Genomic DNA, 18,867 nt, shown 5'->3' with positions numbered 1-18,867 from the left:
AAAAGTTGGTTAAACCTACTTTTAATTCAGTTTTTTACTTTTGGAAGTGTTTGACAAATATAAAAATAACTTAAAATAAGTCAAGAATGACTTAAAATAAGTTGGGGAGCTTTAAAAAAGCTAAAAACCAAAAGTAGGTCTCTACCTACTTTTTATTTTTGACTTAAAAGTCATTTCAGTTTGACTTTTTATTTTTTAATTTAAAAGCTACTCCATCTATCCAACAATACTTATCCACTATTAATTTTACACACTTCTTAAGAAACTATAAATAGAAGAGTAATTTTACTAATCACCCTTTGAATATAATAAATATAATGTCTTGAAAAATGTAATAGGAAATGACTATATTTAATGATATGGGTAAATTAGAAACTAAGGGTAAAATTATTCATTGATTTCATAAAGTAGACAAATATTGTTGGACATCCCAAAATAGTATAGTGGACAATTATTATTGGACGGAGGGAGTACTTTTTTTAAGTCATACAAACATGAAACATCTCTTATTAGACCACAAATTTCAAAAAAAAAACTTTTTAAAACTCTGTATCAAGTCAAACTATGTCAAAAGACGAAGAGAGTACTATGTAACATCTAGGCGAGTCAATGGACAATATTTTTACGTTATCAATATATAAATCTAAGTTAAGCTTTTAAAAAAATGATATTCCCATCTGATCTAAGTGCAATGCAACCATAATGCCAGGTAATTTTTATTAATGTAATTGATCATCAGTTCAAGAATACTGTTAACATTCAATTGAACCAGACATAGGCTAGAATTTTCTCACTTTAATGATTTTCCTTTTATTTCATTGACATTTTGAGAACTTGTTAATTAATTTTTCCATCATTCAACTATACGGTACAATTTCACCATAGCATAAACGATGATTGAAGCAGAAACACATAGGCAAATCCAATGGGTAGCTTGCTGCGCGATTTCTGCTCTTGATGTAGTACTACCAACCTGCTTCTCTTCTTCTTTTTGTTCTGTTTTCTGAGGTGCAATTCTGTTTTGAACATAAGAATCAAGATAAGCATAATAATCAACTTTTTTTACTTGTATTAAGAAAAACACATTGTAGGTAGCAGAGGTGGATCCAAGACTTAAACTTAATGTTGTCAGTCTTTAAAGCTCTTTGTTATTGAACACATTGTATTTTTGAGATCATGAGTTCAAAATTTAATGTTTTTGAAAGTTTAGCACTTTACACATAGATATATATATGTTATTCATAGGTTGCATCGCGATGGGAACTTACGTAGGTAATGGCAGAAGTTTTGCTACAGCTGCTGGGACTGGAACTGGAACTGGTAGTTTTGGTTCTTGAGATTGAGTAGCATCTGATGGAGCAACTGGCAAGGGCTCTTCGTATGGGATCGGAACGTTATTAGCCTGTGAAATTTCATAAGTAACATAGTCAATGTGTATTTTTTTGGTTCCATTTTTGTGGATCTTAGCAAGTGTAATCAACATTTATAACTTACCAATTTCCTGAAGAGAGGATTGTAAAACATCTCAAAATATCTCTGTTTAGCCTGCTTGTGCCCCACGTTGAATTGTCTCCAGAATCCGTAGATTGATCCCATGTTCAACACTTTGTTAGCGTATATCTTCCATGTATAACTGCATCGAAGCAACAATTTTAAACATCATGGAGAAGACAAGATGATAAGCATTTTTATCTTTAATTACTAGTCTATTACCATTCCTCAATGCGCTTGAGACCTCCTTCCGATATCCTGTTCCAATAAATAGAATCAACCTTGCATTTCTCAAAGAAGTCAGCTATTTTATTGCTCGACTTGTCCCCATTGTAAGGATCAATATGGAAACCTGAGACTCCATCGACGATGATTTCTGCTGGTCCACCTTGATTTGTAGCAAATGTAGGCAATCCACAGTTCATTGCTTCAATAACGGTTAGTCCAAATGCTTCGTATAAAGCTGGTTGAACGAAAGCTCCCTTAGTGTCTGCGATAGTCCTATATAGCTCACTGTTTCTATATTTATCTGTTTGAGCTGCTATCCATCTCATTTGTCCCTTAAGATTGTATTTCTCAATCAATTCATGCATCTTCTTGATTTCAGCTGCCTCCTCTCGATCTTTTGATTTTGATGGATCGAAGAATCCACCAACAATAACAAGGTTTACCAGGTTCTGCAACTTCTTATTCTTTCCAAACCACTCAGTCAAGCCGGTTAGATTCTTCACTGTATCAAATCTCGCCATTGAAAATATAATTGGTCTTTTCCTGTCTGCAAGAAATCCACTGTTCCACAAAAACATGTCCGATAAATACCAAATATCCGGTATAAGCAATAGAATAGGCTTAGAATAGGAAAATGAGGCAATTAGCTTACATGTGCTCATTGTTTTCCTCATTACTGTAAAGTAATTCCTCAATAGCAGGACCAAATTTAACGAATCGTTTCTTTCTCTCAGTGAAGGGGAAATAGGTAGACTGCTCAGCCCCAGGAGCGGCAATGTTGAACTTTGGATCAAAAACATTGATACCTGAAACAACTCTGTAAAGCCCTGGCATTGTAAATGCTGTGTGGCTTTCATATTGTCCAGGCCTAGTCTCGCTGAAGTAGGAAAGTAGTGGCTTTTAGTGCTGGTCAATGCAGTATAATCATTAAGTTACCTATAAATACCGAAAGAGATGGTGCTAACCTTCCAGCAATTTCTTGATATGTGCTGGTGATGATAAAATCAGCAGCATTCATTGCCAATAAATCAGCAGTAAATTGGCAAGAAAAGTGGTACTTAGGATCAAATTCCTTCAACTTGACATCGGAATCTTCATACTTTGTTTTCTCTAATGCATGAGCAATGGTACCCTAAAGTTTTATCATTTTATAAGATCTTTCCGTTTAATCATCAAGAAAATAATGCAGCAAAAGTGATCAATTGTGGAACCTGAGCAACTCCAAGCTTGTTGGCCAATAGAGATGCCACTAAGTTTCCATCAGTGTAGTTTCCAATTATGAGGTCTGGTTTACCTTCCATGAGCTCAAGTATCTTAGCGGTAGCATCCTGGTGAGATAATATGTGACAACTCAAACTGGTTAGCTTAAAATACAGAATAAAACGTATGGATAGGTGAAAAGTTCTTCTAGCACACTTGCCTTGGCATAGTTCTCCAAGTAAGGATAGATATCAAACCGAGAAACCCATTGGCGAAGAATGCCCTTCTCTGTCCTGAATGGGATTCTCAGGATGTGTGAATGGGATGAGTTTAGTATAGGCTCCATTTCCTGATTGCATGTTGTCCCTCGAGCATCTGGTATGAGGCGAGTGACCTGCATACATCATGGAAGCAAGAATCAATGATCTCGATCATCTTAATCTCCTCACTGATCTTCAAAACTTTGCATAACTTACCACAAGAATCTTGGGCTTCATGTTTAAGCCTTGCTGCTTGATTCTTCGTAACATTTCCTCCTCTAAAGCTCTTACTTGATCCAGAATATAAACAACCTGTTAAATACAAATGTGATGTCAACAATGCAAGTGTCTCTAAATGTACTTGAGGGGAAAGGAGATCAATTGTTGTGTAATGTAGACCTGGCCTCCAGTATCGGGTAAACCAAGAACATCTGCTTGACCAAAGTAACCATGAATGGAGAAGATAACAATGTTGAATGTAGTAGGAAGCCTGCTGAAAAAGGATTCCATATTTATGGGATCCGCAGCTTGGAGTATCTCAGAAGCCAGTCTCATTGTCTCTCTTACTCTTCCGGCACTGTCTCCCCATCCTTTCTCAAATCCCCATTCTTTGAGCCTAGATTTTTCATAAACATAAAGAATCAAAAGACAGCATATTCATGGTAAATCGCGTATCATAATGGAAGCATATGAGAAGCTTACTTATGCTCAAAGTTCTTATACGGTGTGTCTTTGGAGAACGAAGATACAAAAACTTCAGCTACTATCAGTGCAGCTTGAAGCTTAGAGACACTATTCAGATTCTCATTGATCATTAGATTCTGCAAAGTTTCAATATTTACATCTCATTATATCATTCCTCAAGAGGAAAGAAAGTTTAATTTTCGATTTTCATACCTCTCCTTGATGATTAAGAGCTAGTAAGTAATCAAGCAAAGGTTGAGCTTCCTCTGGCTTTCCACCTAGCTTTGAAGACATAACTTTTGAGACGAAGTTAAGCCCATTTCCGACAGAAGAAGAAAGGGCTAACCGAGGATGAGAGTAGTCAAAAGCACCAAAATCTACTTCCAGTGCATTATCATCCTTTGCCCTGATTATACATTCAACCATCAAACATAATCTTGAATGTTACAAAAGTGTGTCTTTACAATGATACAATCTCCCCTTACCATTCCTCATCAAAGATCATTTCTTTGAATTTGAGATATTCCTTGGGTGAAATAGCTTCCACAGAGAGATTGTCCGCGTTAACTTTGACATAATCCCAGCAACCAGGATTGTGCCTTACTGCAAAAGCAACATAAGGTGGCACAACAGCTGCCTCCTGAAAATTTCAAAGAAAATCATTAAGCCTTGCAGTCAATCTTTGATTTTGTTTTTTTTTTCCTCAGTTATGTTGGTAAATGGTGCTGACCTGTGTGGAACTCAGAGTTTGTCCAAGTGAACCCTCCAAGACCTTGGTTCTTTCTGCCTTGTCTTCAATAGTATTTTCAATTTCTTCCATTAAATTTTTCAACTTCATCAGCCTACTTCCCGTAGCAATGAACCTTTCACATCCAATAATGAAGCAAAAAAACAACAAACTAGTTAGCATTTGGAATAAACGTGTAGAGTGGAGAAAAAGGAACAAGAAAGGTGTTCACCTAGCGAAACATCTCTTCATATGATATCGGCTTTGTTTCAAAGCATCAGGCATGCTATCAGCAACTGGTGTAGTAGCCATTATGATTACGAGTTCAACGAAGAAAGTAGGTTGAAACTTGCTGTGAGGGTCCTTGATGCTTTGTCTTGTTACAAATGATGGTTGCAAAATGCTTTATATAAGGAAAGGTTGAATGAAAAGAGAAAGTAGGACGCATGAAAAGGGAATATGATATCAGCCAATGAGGGAGTGTAGAAGCCAAGATAAAGAAATTCCATGGTGCAAGTTTGTGCCAAAAGTGGCAAGAAGAAAGATGGAGACAAAAGTAAAGAATTCCTCTTTTGTATACCATCAAATCTTTGGTTTTGTGTTTCAAGTGTTTCCAATATTTCATCGACTTGTCTATGCTGGGATTTATTCTTTTCCTAGTTTACGAGCAAAACTTCACCTGCCCTACTCTTCACTTTCACGCAGTGACATTGCGTATGCTATATCTCAAGTCTTATTTGAGAGTCATATTAGAGATGGACATTACTGTTAAAGTGTTGTAACTAGAGCTATAATAACAGTGAAAGAACAAAACAATAGATCATTTGAAGCCAAAAGAATAGCAAAACCCAGCACCCATTAGATCCCCACCTACAATTTAACGAAAATGATGTAATAAATCAAAATAGATTATAAACATACATAAATTCAAAGTTTTATCACGACATAATTGAATATTCAGTTGGAAGCTTTGAGGAGAGGGGGGATGAAACAGCTGAAGCAAATTGATACATGAACGCAAGACCCAAATTGGAACAACATATTAAAAACAAGCATAGACTTGCATTGTATTCATCATTACATGGGCCGTGGAGAACACCAGCGTGCTCCGAACGATTATAACAATCTGGGAGGGCGGCTCAAAACCACAAACTCTAAATAGTTTTCTGGCATCATTGTCACAAATATTAGGGCAAGTCAAGCAGATAAAATTAGGTTTAATAGCAAAACACAAAAACCAAACAGGCATGCTAAGCCCTAAATAGCGGAGTCAAGAATGGCTCCAAAGCATGCATATGCCAAATGAAGTCTTCAAAGAAGCTTTTGTTTGTTGAGACTCTAGCAATAGAACATGACCCTCTTCACATTATCCTTGAGAGCAGGAAGAGGTCTAACAGCAGCACCAGCACCTGGTGCTCGTGTGTTCCTTCCAGCAGCTCCTGCACCAACCCCTCTGCCAGCAGCTCCGCTTGTTACTGATCCACCGTCAGATGTCTCAGGCTCCATATAGAATCGAGCACGAAAAGCTGCCAAATGTGCATAATAGGCCGGGGGAACTGACAGAGCAATAAAACTATATCATTCACTAACATATTAAGATGAACAAGTCATTGCTGGGAGAAGTAAATAAAAAAGGGAGACTCAAAATAAATCGAGTAAATGTCGAAGAAATTTATAAACAAGTGTAAGGGCATACCGATGGAGACTGAACGTGTGCACCTTGCATATCTAAAAAAAGGAATAAAGACAATCAGAATGGGTTCAGTAGGAACATATCCAGAACAACCCGGTGAATTCAGAAGTACACTTACGTATAGCACAGGTTGTTTGTCAAAGACTGCAGTCCATCAGCCGTAAACTTGTTCTCGTCCCATAGAACATGGTAATGAGCTGGACGACTCGTACCCTACAGAACCAAAACATCTGTTATAATTACAGTTCGTCTTGACTTCAACCACCATCATGGTTATACATGATACAAAACTTTCACCTGTATGCCAGCATGACTACAAAGATAGAAATCAAACTCTGTTGGGTGGCAAATCTTCGAGTCAACAACAGTACCTGTACAGTTATGTTTTGACAATAAGATTCAAAATCAAGTACAAGATGTCCAAAGTAGAAGTCAAAAAACACTTACCAGGTATAATGTTCCCGCTCCGGTCAACTGCATTTCTGTCACGGTGGTTATTGGCAAAAAGTCTGGTATGATGTCGTTTCTGAACCACAACAAATGTAACTGGAGGCTGATAATTTGGCTCCAATGATGCACATGCCTGAGATTCAACTCAAGTCAATTCAATATTTGTTGGAGATAAAAGTAAATAAAAAATGAAATTTAACACAACATCTAGAACTAAAAAAAGACAAGTATAAATAACAAAAATGAACATACCTTGCGGATTGCATCAAGTTCATAAAGAAGAACTTGATAAAATTGCCCTTCACTAACACCATCCCTGAAGGAGAAAGTATTTCAGTTAAGCCAAAGGAGGAGAAGTAATTTGTACTGCACTTGTCAGGGCATTATATCACAATACCTGTAGAAAATGATTCTCTGAGGTTTTTGCCCAGTAGCTCTTCGGAAGGAGATAAGTAAGTCCCTGAATAATCATAAATAGGAAACATGAACACGAAAAGTTAGTATATCATAATAAGAAAAGATTGATCCTCTCTCAAAAACCAAAGGGAGACACAAACAGCTAAAAACTCAAGTACACAGAAATACTAGAAAAAAGATAGCAATAAAATTATCATACTTAATCATGCCGCCAGACACAGTCCCTTTAACAGGATCTTGCCTAGTCGTGTACAGATCCTGAATAAGCTCTTGCCGATGGGCTTGAGCAGAAACTAGACCAGCATACTTTGTAATCTCAGGCCAATCTTGAGAAGCAACCACCTGCAAAGACAAATTATTTCACATTTCCTAACCTAGATAAAATTTGGTCAACGAACTGAAAAACAAAGTGCTCAAAAATCCTACCGCAGCAATGGATGGGCTCGAGTCCTCTCCAGGGTGGGGATGGGTGACATCTGCACCAAAAATGATTGTAGGACGGTCGCTGACAAGGGGAATTCGCCTAGATATTGCATCAACTAGCACAGTGTTTCTTCCTCCCACCTTCACATTAATTTTCAGTGCTACATTGGCTAGATACTGTTTGCTCATCTTAAATACATGTTTTGTCAAACAGCACTGTGAGACAACTCCAAGCTCAGTCTCACAAATTCGTTTCAGGTCACCTGGTCAAGAATAAAAAATTCAGCCACTGCATAATCCAAAATTCTGCTATAGATCACAATATGTCTCATCTTGGTCATTTATACCATAAAGAGATCCATTATTGTCTGGCAAGATAACGACCAGGAGATCGAGCTCCTTCGATAGCGGCTGCAGCTTTGTCATGGCATCATGAAATCGAGTTTTCAAGACTCTCTCAACCTGATCAGGGCGTGCACTTGTAGGAGGCAGAACAGGATTTGGATTGAAGTTCTAAAAAGCAAGATAGTAACATCAAATATTAAGTTAGAGACCAAGTACTTAAAAAGAAAAGAAAGACTGCAATGTGCGTACTTACCATTCCGGATATTCCACACATTTGTGCAAGCTCAGAACAAAACCCGTGTGCAACACTGTCTTGCACATTGCGAGAAAAGTTAATGCAGATCCAATTGGCAACTGTTCCTCCATTAACCATTTTCTGTCAGTAGTAAGGGACACTATTTTAGGCATAGCAAAACAAAGAAAAACAGTCTCACGACAACCGCCGGGATAGTCTATACTAAAAAATAAACCTCGGGTGTTTTCATTGAATAAAAATAATAAAAGCAAAATGCAACACAGGCTTTCTACTGATACACACCAATAGTTGCAAATTAACTGAATAGAAACTAAAACCAAACAAAAGACATGAAACTTAAACAGTGTCAAAAGCAGCAGCTACCTTGTTCATCATGTTCCATTGGCCAACTTGGGGCAGGCAGTCTTTTTCTCGGCCATTATCATGATATTTAAGCTGCAGAAAATACACTCATTATCCAATCCTAACTAAAACTCCTTCACTGCACAAATCAAACTGTAGTAAGCCATGAAGAGAGGCTAACTTACCCAAGGTGGAGGCAAAATACGAGCCTCAACTTGTGCCAACTTGTCACTAATCTTAATGCCAAACTCCTTGGCATATTTGTCCTCAGCATAGGCATTATGCTTCACAGTCTGACAGAGAAAGGAAAATAAATTGAAGTGAAATTTTATAACCAAAATATCATTGTCATGAACTGATTATAAATCTCCCTAATAAATCAAGACACAGCAACCAGAAATTATTTTCCAAGCTCTAACACAACCTATGACAATTGTATAGCCTTGAAGGAATCTTCTATCAGCGATCGTGACAAATGCATGGCCTAAAAGAGATCTAACATTATTTTTCACATTGTGCATAATAATGAAACAACAGGGGAGGAGGACAATACAAATCAAAGATGGAATAGGATCATAACAGGATTAAAAACAAGCAATCGTTCACTAATAGCTCGTAGCAAAGCAGGACATTAGCACATCATTATATTAACTTGTATCAAAATCACCACTTCTAACAAATTAAATTCCCTAACTACATAACCACACCCATGCAGCTATAAATCACAAATATAAATTAGATACTCATAGTCAAGTTCTCTTTTTTCACCAACTCATCACATTGACGCATTGTGTCACTCCTAATAAACATACAAACCAACATGCATTTATACCAGAACAAAAAACACTAATTAACATGAAGTGCAGCAACTTAGAAACAGAATAGCAAGCACCAATAACAATTAATTTAACACACAGCAGTCATTGTACAAATATATATTAAAATATAAAGCAGACAATCAGGTAGTCAACTACACCACAATCCAAATATATGTTCCACAAACATATAAATAAACAAAAGAGGCAGAGATCTAACCTCAAGAATATCACGCTCCCTATCTTGGGGACGCTGGCACGTCACTTTCAGAAGTGCAGTGATCTGTTTCTCATTCAAGCGCTTTGAGTACCTTTGTCCCTCTACAATCTTGCAGACCTGCACCATGATATATGTTTAGCTTAGAGAATTGATAAGATAATCAAAGACGACTAGTTTTCAAAGAGAAAGGCACTAACTTCCATTGGCAAGTAATTAGGTCTCTGCTGATTTCCAACTTGCAGACAAGGCCACTGGGTATGCTGAATTACAAACCCATAAGTTTCTCGAAAATATTCAATTACAGATTTCAAAGTACCCTTTTCATCAACAGGGAAGCTACCACAAAACAAAAGGGAAAACAAAGAGAAAAATAAGGATCAGCACCAAGAAAAAATCAAAGAAATTTTTACAAAAAAATGAAAAGGCAGCATGTAGAAACATCACTGTTTGCAGCTACACATAATATGACTTAATACAAAAGTTCTCAAATAACTAAAACTAAGCCCACATACGTTAACTCTCTTGTTGCTTGAGATGTTAAATTGGCAATGCGGTACTTCCGCCGCATATTTCCACGATGAGTAACCTCCACCTTCACACCTCTCAGTGCTTTTTTTATCTGCAGCTCAGCTCAACATCATCAATTACAATGTCAGATAAGAAACATTAACCACGAAGCATGTTACCAAAGTGACACAACATATCTAGAAAGTACAATCTGCTACACGCTATAACTAGATGAAAAGGAAGGCAAACCTCTAAACAATGACCAAAACTTTAGAACATTCTACTAACAAAAAATACAAAAGTTCACCTTTACACGGTCAGCATCAGACAGTGGTCTAGATGACACATCACGGTTCAGAAGCTGTGTCACAAAATCAATGACCGGCAGTGGCTCGATGAAGGAAGTGGAAGACATATCTGTACATTGATGCACAAAATTGAACATATGATTATTTAAATTGCTGTAGGGAGTTTTCAGAAGTAAAACTTCAAAGAAAATAGAAAACAACACAGCTCCAGAAAAAGTCAAGACTCCACATACCAATGTTCAATGATAATCCCATTTGTGTGGGGCGAATGCTTTGATAGAAACCCCGCCAACTCTCTAAACCCTCGCCCAATGGTTGCCGTCTCCCTAAATTAGGAGAATAGAAAGAACGACCTACAGGACAATACCTGACATCCAACAAATTATTGAAATATATAAAAATGGTATTCATAAATAAACATTTTTCTCTGTACATCATCATCACAATGAACAAAAACTACAGAAATATGTATTGCATTAAAAAAAAACCATACTTAGATGTCGGCAACTCACGAAGCACAATATCCAGAACTTGCAGCGCCTCCTGGGGGGCATCAGCCTGCCTCCCTTCTAAAAACATCCCCAAGTGATGAAGATCAGCACGGGAAGCAAATTTGATCACAACTTTGAATTCCCTTTCCCTCCTGTTTCAATAAATAACCAAAAGACAAACATCAGAATTGCTATAAACTGAACAAGCAACTATTTGACACTGCAGACGTATATACCTGGCACCACCAGGCCCATCATCATCATCAGTAAGAGTGATTTTGAACTCTTTTTGAACAAATGGAAGGGGCCCTGCAGTGTATAGACTTTTCCTTCCATCATAAGCTGGAAGTCTCTTTCCAAGATGAGATTCTTGGTAAAGAAGCACCAGCTGTGCCATGACAGCACGGTTGACACCGCGTGAAGATACTTCAGGAGTAATGGTGACCTGAAATTCATTAAATAATGATTAACAATAGATGTGACAAACCACAGGACCCTTAACCCCAAAAAAATGAAAAACCAATGGGACAACATAAAATATGCCATGATAGAACAATACAATACTAAGTTTGAGCACTCACATCATACTGGTGCAAGTCTTTGTCAGGTAGCTCTGCAAAGAAGTGATTGGCTTTCACTATGCAACTCTGACCAAACTTTCCCTTCCCTGGACGCAGCGGAAACCTTAGTGATTTGCTAGACACAGGTGGAATTGTTTGGGTTGCAGCTGCTTCTGGCTGCACAGCCAGTTGCTGGAACTGTTGTGTCACTTGCAGAGTTGACATCTCAGGGGGCTCAGATGAGGAACCCACTTCCATGGATGTGTCAGCTGGTCTTCCATAAGGTATGGGCTGAGTAGTCATTACAGCTTGATGTTGACTCTGTGTGGTTGCTTGGTGCAGCTCGGGAATTGGTGGCCTAGAAGGCCCACCAGAAGGTGCTCCACGGCCACCTATGCCACCATGTTGCTGGGGTGGTCCTCCACCTCGTTGTTGATGCTGCTGAGCCCCTCTGCCTTGCTGATAGTATTCAGGCTGTCCACCATATGACTGCTGAGGGGCCATTCCACGTGGTGGAGCTCCTCCACTACCACGGCCACCATATCCTCCCTGTTGTGGCCTCCAACCTCTTCCTCCACCTTCTTGTTGTAGCTGCTGGGGTGGACGTTGGCCACGACCCTGTCCACCACCTTGGTAGCCACCTTCTTGTTGATGCTGCTGGGGTGGACGCTGGCCACGACCCTGCCCTCCACCTTGGTAGCCACCTAGCTGTTGTTGCTGCTGGGGTGGTGGACGCATGCCACGACCCTGTCCTCCACCTTGGTATCCACCTTCTTGTTGTTGCTGCTGGGGTGGATACTGGCCACGACCCTGTCCCCCAACAGTTTCTTGAGACCCAGAGCTCTCACCTGAACCAGGTAACTCAGTTCTCCTCTTCCTCACCATCTTATCACCTACAATATATCAAACAACAATGATTGAAAAACATTCAGACATGTTAAAACAGAGAGCAACCACATCTCTTCAAAATTTTAATGCGTATACAACTAAAGTCCTCATAACCAAAAAGAATACCAACATCAAAACCCAAAGAACCTACATGCCTTTCAAAAACACAAAAGAGTACAAAAAAGGAAAGAAAAAAAACCTAGCAAAAAGTTCACTCTATCACCAACTTAAATTTAAAATACATTTGTAAAAACACAAACAGCAACGCTAGCGACTAAACGTGAAAACCTAAAAGATCTGATCATGAAGCAAACTCAACGACAACAACAGTAATGAAAAACTCACAGAGTAAAACTCACAACTAAAACCCCGGATCGACGAAAAAACTAACCCGAATACACAACCAGAACAGATCTATCCAACCAAAACACCACAAACTAAGCACAAATACAAACAGAAGTAATCTAACAGCAGAATCAGAAAACAAACAATAAACCTGAAAACCCTAATCCGATCGTTACCTCAAAAGACGTCGCCGCCCTAAAAGCCAAATTCCGTTCTCTCCAGTAACCACAGTACCCAAAACGTACACAGAAAATAAAAAAAAAGGGCAGAAAAAGTACTAAGAGAGATAGAGAGAGAAAACGAGTGAGGGGTGAAGACTGTGATTTGTAGAGAGAGAAAATCGATAAAACGAATGAGTATCGTGGTGACTCTGTGTCTTATAAAGCAAGGGTAGGTCGTTGAAAATGACAACTTAGCCCCTACATGTTCCGTTCTGTGTCCTTTTTGTTTGGACGTGAGTCCAACTCGGATGCTGATGTGGACACAACACCGACGTTGACTGGCTTATTTAATAAGCTGGATAATGACATGGATTATTATTCGCGTTAAATGCTTTCTTTAATTAATTAATTAAACTGATAGGATTAAGCAAAGGAGGAGTCACAATAATAATTCTTTATTGTAGCTTGATTTTGGTTTTTTTTTGTATTTGTTGTTTGCTTTATTTTATTTTTAATTTAATATGAATATGTTTTGTTTGGATATTTTTTTCAATTGGTTTTTGTGTGTGGGATTGGTGGAGTTTTAAGTTATTAGAGAAGATTACTATTTTATTAGGTTGTTAATTATATACTTTAACTAATCTCAGATTCGGTAATGGGTAGTAAAATGTAGATATTAAATATCGAATTTTAAACTTTGATTTTGATAATTTGTAGTTAAAAGAAGATATTAAATATCGAATTCTCAAATTCCAATTTGGTAATTCGTTAGTCGATAAACTGAATTTTGTTTCGATGATATTCGATAATACAATATTGAAGTTAGAGTCAGTTATATTATAAATTTAATAGGTTGCTCTAATTATTTATGTTTTTTATGTGAAGACACGACATGATTGAAGATCAACAAGTAAAAAAATATCAAGAAAACTAATTAACATAACTAATGCACCCTAACACGGTGATATTTGAGCCAAGAAATTAGATTCAGTGCACCCAACCAATTAAATGGAGAACCAAATGCACCCTAAAAAAATTGGATTCAGTGCAACACAACCAATTGAATGGAGAACCAATGCACCCTAAACGGTGATATTCGAGCCAAGAAATTAGATTCAGTGCACCCCAACCAATTAAATGGATAACCAATGCACCCTCAGACGGTACTAATATCTCTATTGAATTCAAACCTACATATCATAATTCTAAAATTTTACTCCAAATATATCGTATCTTATATTGAATACCTAATTATCAGAATTCTTGATTTGATTCGGTAATTCATTTTATGCCTAACTTTAGGTAGATTACCAACTAATATGTATTTGTAGAATTATATATATAACTACTTTCTAAGTACGTTGATTATGTAAATATAACTTACAAGTTACATCATCACTAAATAAAGTTTAAACTCCAATAATTTGTAAGGTTGTGATTAATGAATTACAATCAGTGGATTTTCTCGCCAAAACAAACTTTTAACTCTTTATTAATTGTTTATCTAACAAGAGAATATATTTATTCCATATTTTAATCGGTTTCAATGTATTAATTCAATCAATGTAAACGTCAAAAACGTTTTAGAGTTTTATAAATATTTTTCAACGACAAAACAAAAGCTAACTTGGAACAAATCTAAAAACAATATCCCAAAACTAAATCCAAACACTCGTTAAAAATTAAAATAAAAAATAATTATTATAATATTTGTGTAATTATTTGTTATTTGACCTGTACTATTCATATATTCTGTATATATGTTGATGATGATTCTAGTGGAGTTCATGGAGTAGTATTTTGTGTGGGGTGAGGTGCCGGGGTTAGTGGAGTGATGACGTGATGAATGGGTTAGTGGACTTTTTTTTTTTTTTGGTTGATCATGTTAAGGGCCCATTTGGATTAGCATTGTTAAGGGTAAATGATATAAATTCCATTAGTTCGGATTTAATTATGTGTCTTTTTATGAGTTTTTTGAAATTATTTGTCACGTTCAGATATATGTACTTGGATACATTAAATCAAAATTAAGTGATTTATTTTAGATGTAATGTGTCTATGTGAATTCTCATGTATCTAGGATGCATTAACTCCCTTGTTCGTCTATCTTTTCTCTCACTATGTATCTATGTTTCATAATGTATGTGGAATGTATTTGGTACCCTAAATAATGTATTTAGTGTGATTTGTATGCATTTGGAATTCTAACTCTCTCACTTGTCTCCCTCCTGTCTCGCTCGTCTCTCTTCTCGCCTCTCTCCCTACGTATGAAATTATTAATAAATAAGACAATATGTGATTTGGAAAATTATTTCTACCAATAGAGAGAATTACTAAATATAATTGGAATGTTTGTGTAATTAAACAATTTTTACGTGTTTAAAAATAATTCAAGCCAAAATTATTTTAAAGCTTGTTTATAGAGTTTTTTTTTATTTTAAAAAAGGCACTTAAAATTAGTTCATTTGTGTTTACATAGACTCGTCTTTTTTTCATTTTTCTTTGTAATACAAACAAAACAAATTGCCATGTAGTGCATATATGATATTTTAAGGACAAGCAATATTGGACAAGACTATTCTTTAAATAGATATTATGGATAAGCTTTTTGAAAAGATATGAAGTGCTCAAAAATGGTTGAAGTGGTTGAATCAGAGGATTATTATAACTATAGCCCTTGGTAAGTTTACCGAACTATGAATACCTTTAATTTTAGAGATTACTTTCTTAGTCATTGCTAAAATATATTTTTTCTAAATATTAGAAATACAGGTTAAAAGTGATCTTCAACTTGAAAAAAGGTTGAGTAATGCTTGTTTTGAAAAGAAAAACTTTTTCTGATTAATTTACAAAATATTTTTTCAAAAACAATTTTTAGCAGTAATGTCAAACAAGCTCTTAATCTTAGAACTCGTTTCAATGTGAAATTTTTCTCTTTAAAGAAAATTATATTTGATTATACATCGTACTTATTTTTTTAAAAATAAAATACAAATTGAAGATAAGTTTTAAGTTTGAAAAAAAAATAGTTTGACTAGTTTTTCAAGAGAGTGTATTTTTTAAAAGTTAAATGCATGTTCAAACACAATTTTAATTTTTAATTATTTTTTCAAAATATGTCATTTTTCTCTTCCAAACGTCAAAAGTAATACATAAATAAAAATAGTATATGGTACATGAACATTTTATAAGGACTGTAGTATGTATCATTTGGCTCTTAGCACATATTAAGTATTAATCTCAACTTTATGCAATGTGCCAAATAAAAAACAATATCCAATTAAAGTAAAAGAAACTTTTTTTAATGCAGTAACGTTTGTCATAGAGGGTTAAATATATAAATTATTATTATTAACATCCTTTTTATAATATAAGGAAATGTCAGGTGGATGTGGGTGTCTTTTGAAAGCAATAAGACTGGCAACTAATTTAGATAAGGTTTGTATTAAATTATTTTAGTGGGACATTAATTTTTAATCAGCAACAAATTAGGGGTTGGATGTTTTTTTACAATTTTCTTTATTTTGCAAAGGACCAAATTAGTTTTTGGGACACTAACATGACCATCTAAGAATAAAATGAAATGGTTTGATTGGTTGTCCTTAATTTTAAAAATCATATTTTGAAGATATAAAATTTTGAATTTATTTAAATTTTAATTTGTCAGATCAGTAAATTTGAATATGTTAGACACATAAAATTGAGATGAACGATGAATAATATATTGTTATTGGATATATTAAAGATATTTGATTAGGAGATGAAATAGCATATACAAATAATATGTTCAAAGTATTTAGGTCTTAAGCATGAAATTATCTTTATTAGAAATAGATTTATCAATAGTTCTTTAATTGTACTCCATATTCTATTGGTCATAATTACAAGACTTATCATATCACTTGTCTTTAAAAAATATATATTGCAACTCTCATTCATACGTTACTCTCTACTTATTACCCACTAACAAGAACTACTTTTATGTACTCATTAATTGTTGTATTATATACCTACTTATTACCTATTAAATACATATTTATTAGCCGTTATCATTTTTCTCGTGAATATATTATTGTCGATTATTACTGATTATTATTACATTCTTTTTTGTCTAATCACTTTTATTTATTCAATATTCTAAAACTAGATTTTTAATGCTTAATTGTCAGTTTTAATATATTATAAAAAGAATTTTAAAATTTATTTTATCCTCAATATTAATTATATATATTTTTTTCAAGTTAAATCATCTCCCATTTTTGTTTATTCATATTTGTAAATTGTAATTATAGGCGCAAAGAAATGATTATAATTGAATGACTATTTAACTTGAAAGATAATATGTAAGATATGATTATGCTATTCAAATATAATTAGAAAAAATGTTACATTCGTGTGTATATTTCATGTATTAACATTCTGATTCTTTTTCTATTACTACAAATGATTTAATTCATTCTATAAGTTTGTGTTAGTTTTATGGATAGTTTGATGAAAATTTAAAAAAAATTGTGAGAATAATTTAGAAATGTTTAATCCTTATTTTCATGACTTTTTATTATTTCAATTGAGTATTTGTTTACTGTCTGCATAAAAATATGTTGATGAAGAAAATATTTTCTTTAATTGTTATTGTTGTTGTTGTTTACCTAATATTTGAATGATAATCAAAAGGGAATGATTGTATATTTTAATATTGTTTTCAAATATTTGAGCTTCAGAAAAATATTACTATATCGATCCATCTCAATTTTTTTGCTTATTAAGACTAAATCTATTACTACATATAAAACTAAACTTGAGAAAAGTAATGTGACATGCCTTTAAAGTCCAAAATAATATTTGTCCTATTTATTTTTTAAAATTTTTGACATTTTTTCTATTTATTAATATATTAGAAAACCTAAAGTTGTTCTTTAATTACATTTTGTTAATTATCCACATCTTTTTTCAGTTTAGAAAACTCGAAAGTCATTTTTATAAATTTAATGATAATTTATTGTGCAATAAAATACTAATATAAATAGAAAAAAGTTAAAGACACTTGAGAAAATGAAAGATAAAGAGACTATAGTTTCTAAGATTTTAATAGGTGATATGACACTTTCCCCTTTGCTCACAATCATTCAACCAAAATAACAACATGCTGATGCATGACCTCAAAAACCTAAATGAATTCTGTTTGTGAGGAAAGAATTATTCATATTATAGTTTTATAGATAAAGATATTGTAAAAATAGTCACACTTTTATGTTATGTTTTTTTTACTTATTATATTCATATTTTACTTTGATTCAAAAAATAAAATAAAGACCACTAAATACTAATAGGTTTGTGTGAGCGGATGTCAACAAGAGTTCGGAATATTATGTATTAATTTTGTTTTTTTTTAATTTTATTTTTCATGATTAAGATCGTAAGAATGATGTTACATTATTTATTTGTTCATATGTGCTCTCTTTATTTTGTATTTATATGAATTTCTAAATTTTGTAATTTGTAATTTATCCTGGTTAAAAATAGTAATTTATGACTTTGTTGGACATAATAATTTATTTTTTTTACCTTTTACTTCCTTAAAGATATTTAAATATATTTTTTCATTAATTCTCAATTATAAATCCTTCCTTTAAGTTTTGAATAACACTACAATAATGTCTTAAGTCTCTTGAGTTTTTCATCTTTGTTGTAATTGTTGGCTAAAAATTCTATTTATTTATTTTTTATTTTTTGAGGATTTCTCCTACTTCTTCATTTTTATCATAGAATAATAAATATGCCAGTTAACAATCCAGTCATATTCTTTAATGTAAAACTTAATAATCTTTATTTTCATTACTTCACAATATTTATTATCATAACTTTTAAAACAATTTAATAGTTATACTTGTGAGATTATTTGATATTTCATATCGTAGTCTTATAATATAGACATTATAAAATTTTATAGAAATAAGCAAATTAGCATTTTATATTGCTTATTAAATTCATGCTTTAATTTGACTTGAAAAATAAGATGAAGACTATTGAATAACGAACGGCTTGTGGGAATGAAT

General features: G+C 34.3%; 3 protein-coding genes across 5 annotated transcripts in view; 1 reads left to right on the top strand and 2 right to left on the bottom strand.

Moving 5' to 3' along the window:
- LOC125813833 (tubulin-folding cofactor B) overlaps positions 1-18,867 on the top strand; it is a 228,890-nt gene that overhangs the window by 55,363 nt on the left and 154,660 nt on the right. The window lies entirely within an intron of this gene.
- On the bottom strand, positions 803-4,965 carry LOC125813836 (sucrose synthase 5-like). Its single transcript, XM_049493306.1, has 15 exons — positions 4,823-4,965; positions 4,594-4,726; positions 4,349-4,503; positions 4,077-4,269; positions 3,882-4,000; positions 3,579-3,795; positions 3,396-3,491; positions 3,140-3,313; positions 2,931-3,047; positions 2,685-2,851; positions 2,372-2,596; positions 1,714-2,280; positions 1,495-1,633; positions 1,269-1,402; positions 803-1,016 (listed from the first exon to the last, which is right to left on the bottom strand). Exons 1-15 carry the CDS (start codon positions 4,900-4,902, stop codon positions 854-856), a joined length of 2,679 nt encoding a protein of 892 aa, XP_049349263.1. The 5' UTR covers positions 4,903-4,965; the 3' UTR covers positions 803-853.
- On the bottom strand, positions 5,586-12,998 carry LOC125813816 (protein argonaute 1-like). 3 transcript variants are annotated; one of them, XM_049493282.1, is made up of 24 exons: positions 12,827-12,929; positions 12,234-12,310; positions 12,047-12,170; positions 11,439-11,995; positions 11,094-11,302; positions 10,860-11,009; positions 10,600-10,733; positions 10,366-10,475; positions 10,064-10,170; positions 9,749-9,887; positions 9,552-9,668; positions 8,702-8,809; positions 8,538-8,609; positions 8,172-8,294; positions 7,921-8,086; positions 7,577-7,836; positions 7,350-7,492; positions 7,131-7,193; positions 6,986-7,049; positions 6,731-6,866; positions 6,581-6,654; positions 6,402-6,496; positions 6,287-6,318; positions 5,586-6,146 (listed from the first exon to the last, which is right to left on the bottom strand). In XM_049493282.1, the coding sequence occupies exons 2-24, from the start codon at positions 12,300-12,302 to the stop codon at positions 5,929-5,931; spliced, it is 3,270 nt and encodes a 1,089-aa protein (XP_049349239.1). In that variant the 5' UTR covers positions 12,303-12,310; positions 12,827-12,929; the 3' UTR covers positions 5,586-5,928. The 3 variants fall into 3 exon arrangements, with proteins under 3 accessions (XP_049349239.1, XP_049349238.1, XP_049349237.1); XM_049493281.1 differs by having other exon boundaries at positions 12,047-12,310; positions 12,827-12,984; XM_049493280.1 differs by having other exon boundaries at positions 11,439-12,310; positions 12,827-12,998.

Source organism: Solanum verrucosum, unplaced genomic scaffold, assembly GCF_900185275.1.
Source record: "Solanum verrucosum unplaced genomic scaffold, falcon-dt-bn FXZP01000205.1, whole genome shotgun sequence".
In the NCBI taxonomy this organism is placed as follows: Eukaryota; Viridiplantae; Streptophyta; class Magnoliopsida; order Solanales; family Solanaceae; genus Solanum; species Solanum verrucosum.
Note: the sequence above shows the minus strand (reverse complement) of the source record. Positions and strands in the feature narration are given on the sequence as shown.

Coding starts and splice junctions, on each gene's coding strand:
- LOC125813836 (XM_049493306.1), bottom strand. CDS start 4,902: ATGGCTACTACACCAGTTGCTGATAGCATGCCTGATGCTTTGAAACAA. Junction 3,492..3,578: donor TACCCGATACTGGAGGCCAG/GTCTACATTACA, acceptor TGTATTTAACAG/GTTGTTTATATTCTGGATCA. Junction 3,048..3,139: donor ACTTGGAGAACTATGCCAAG/GCAAGTGTGCTA, acceptor TTATCTCACCAG/GATGCTACCGCTAAGATACT.
- LOC125813816 (XM_049493280.1), bottom strand. CDS start 12,302: ATGGTGAGGAAGAGGAGAACTGAGTTACCTGGTTCAGGTGAGAGCTCT. Junction 8,087..8,171: donor TGTGTGGAATATCCGGAATG/GTAAGTACGCAC, acceptor CTTGCTTTTTAG/AACTTCAATCCAAATCCTGT. Junction 7,194..7,349: donor GTGTCTGGCGGCATGATTAA/GTATGATAATTT, acceptor ATGATTATTCAG/GGACTTACTTATCTCCTTCC.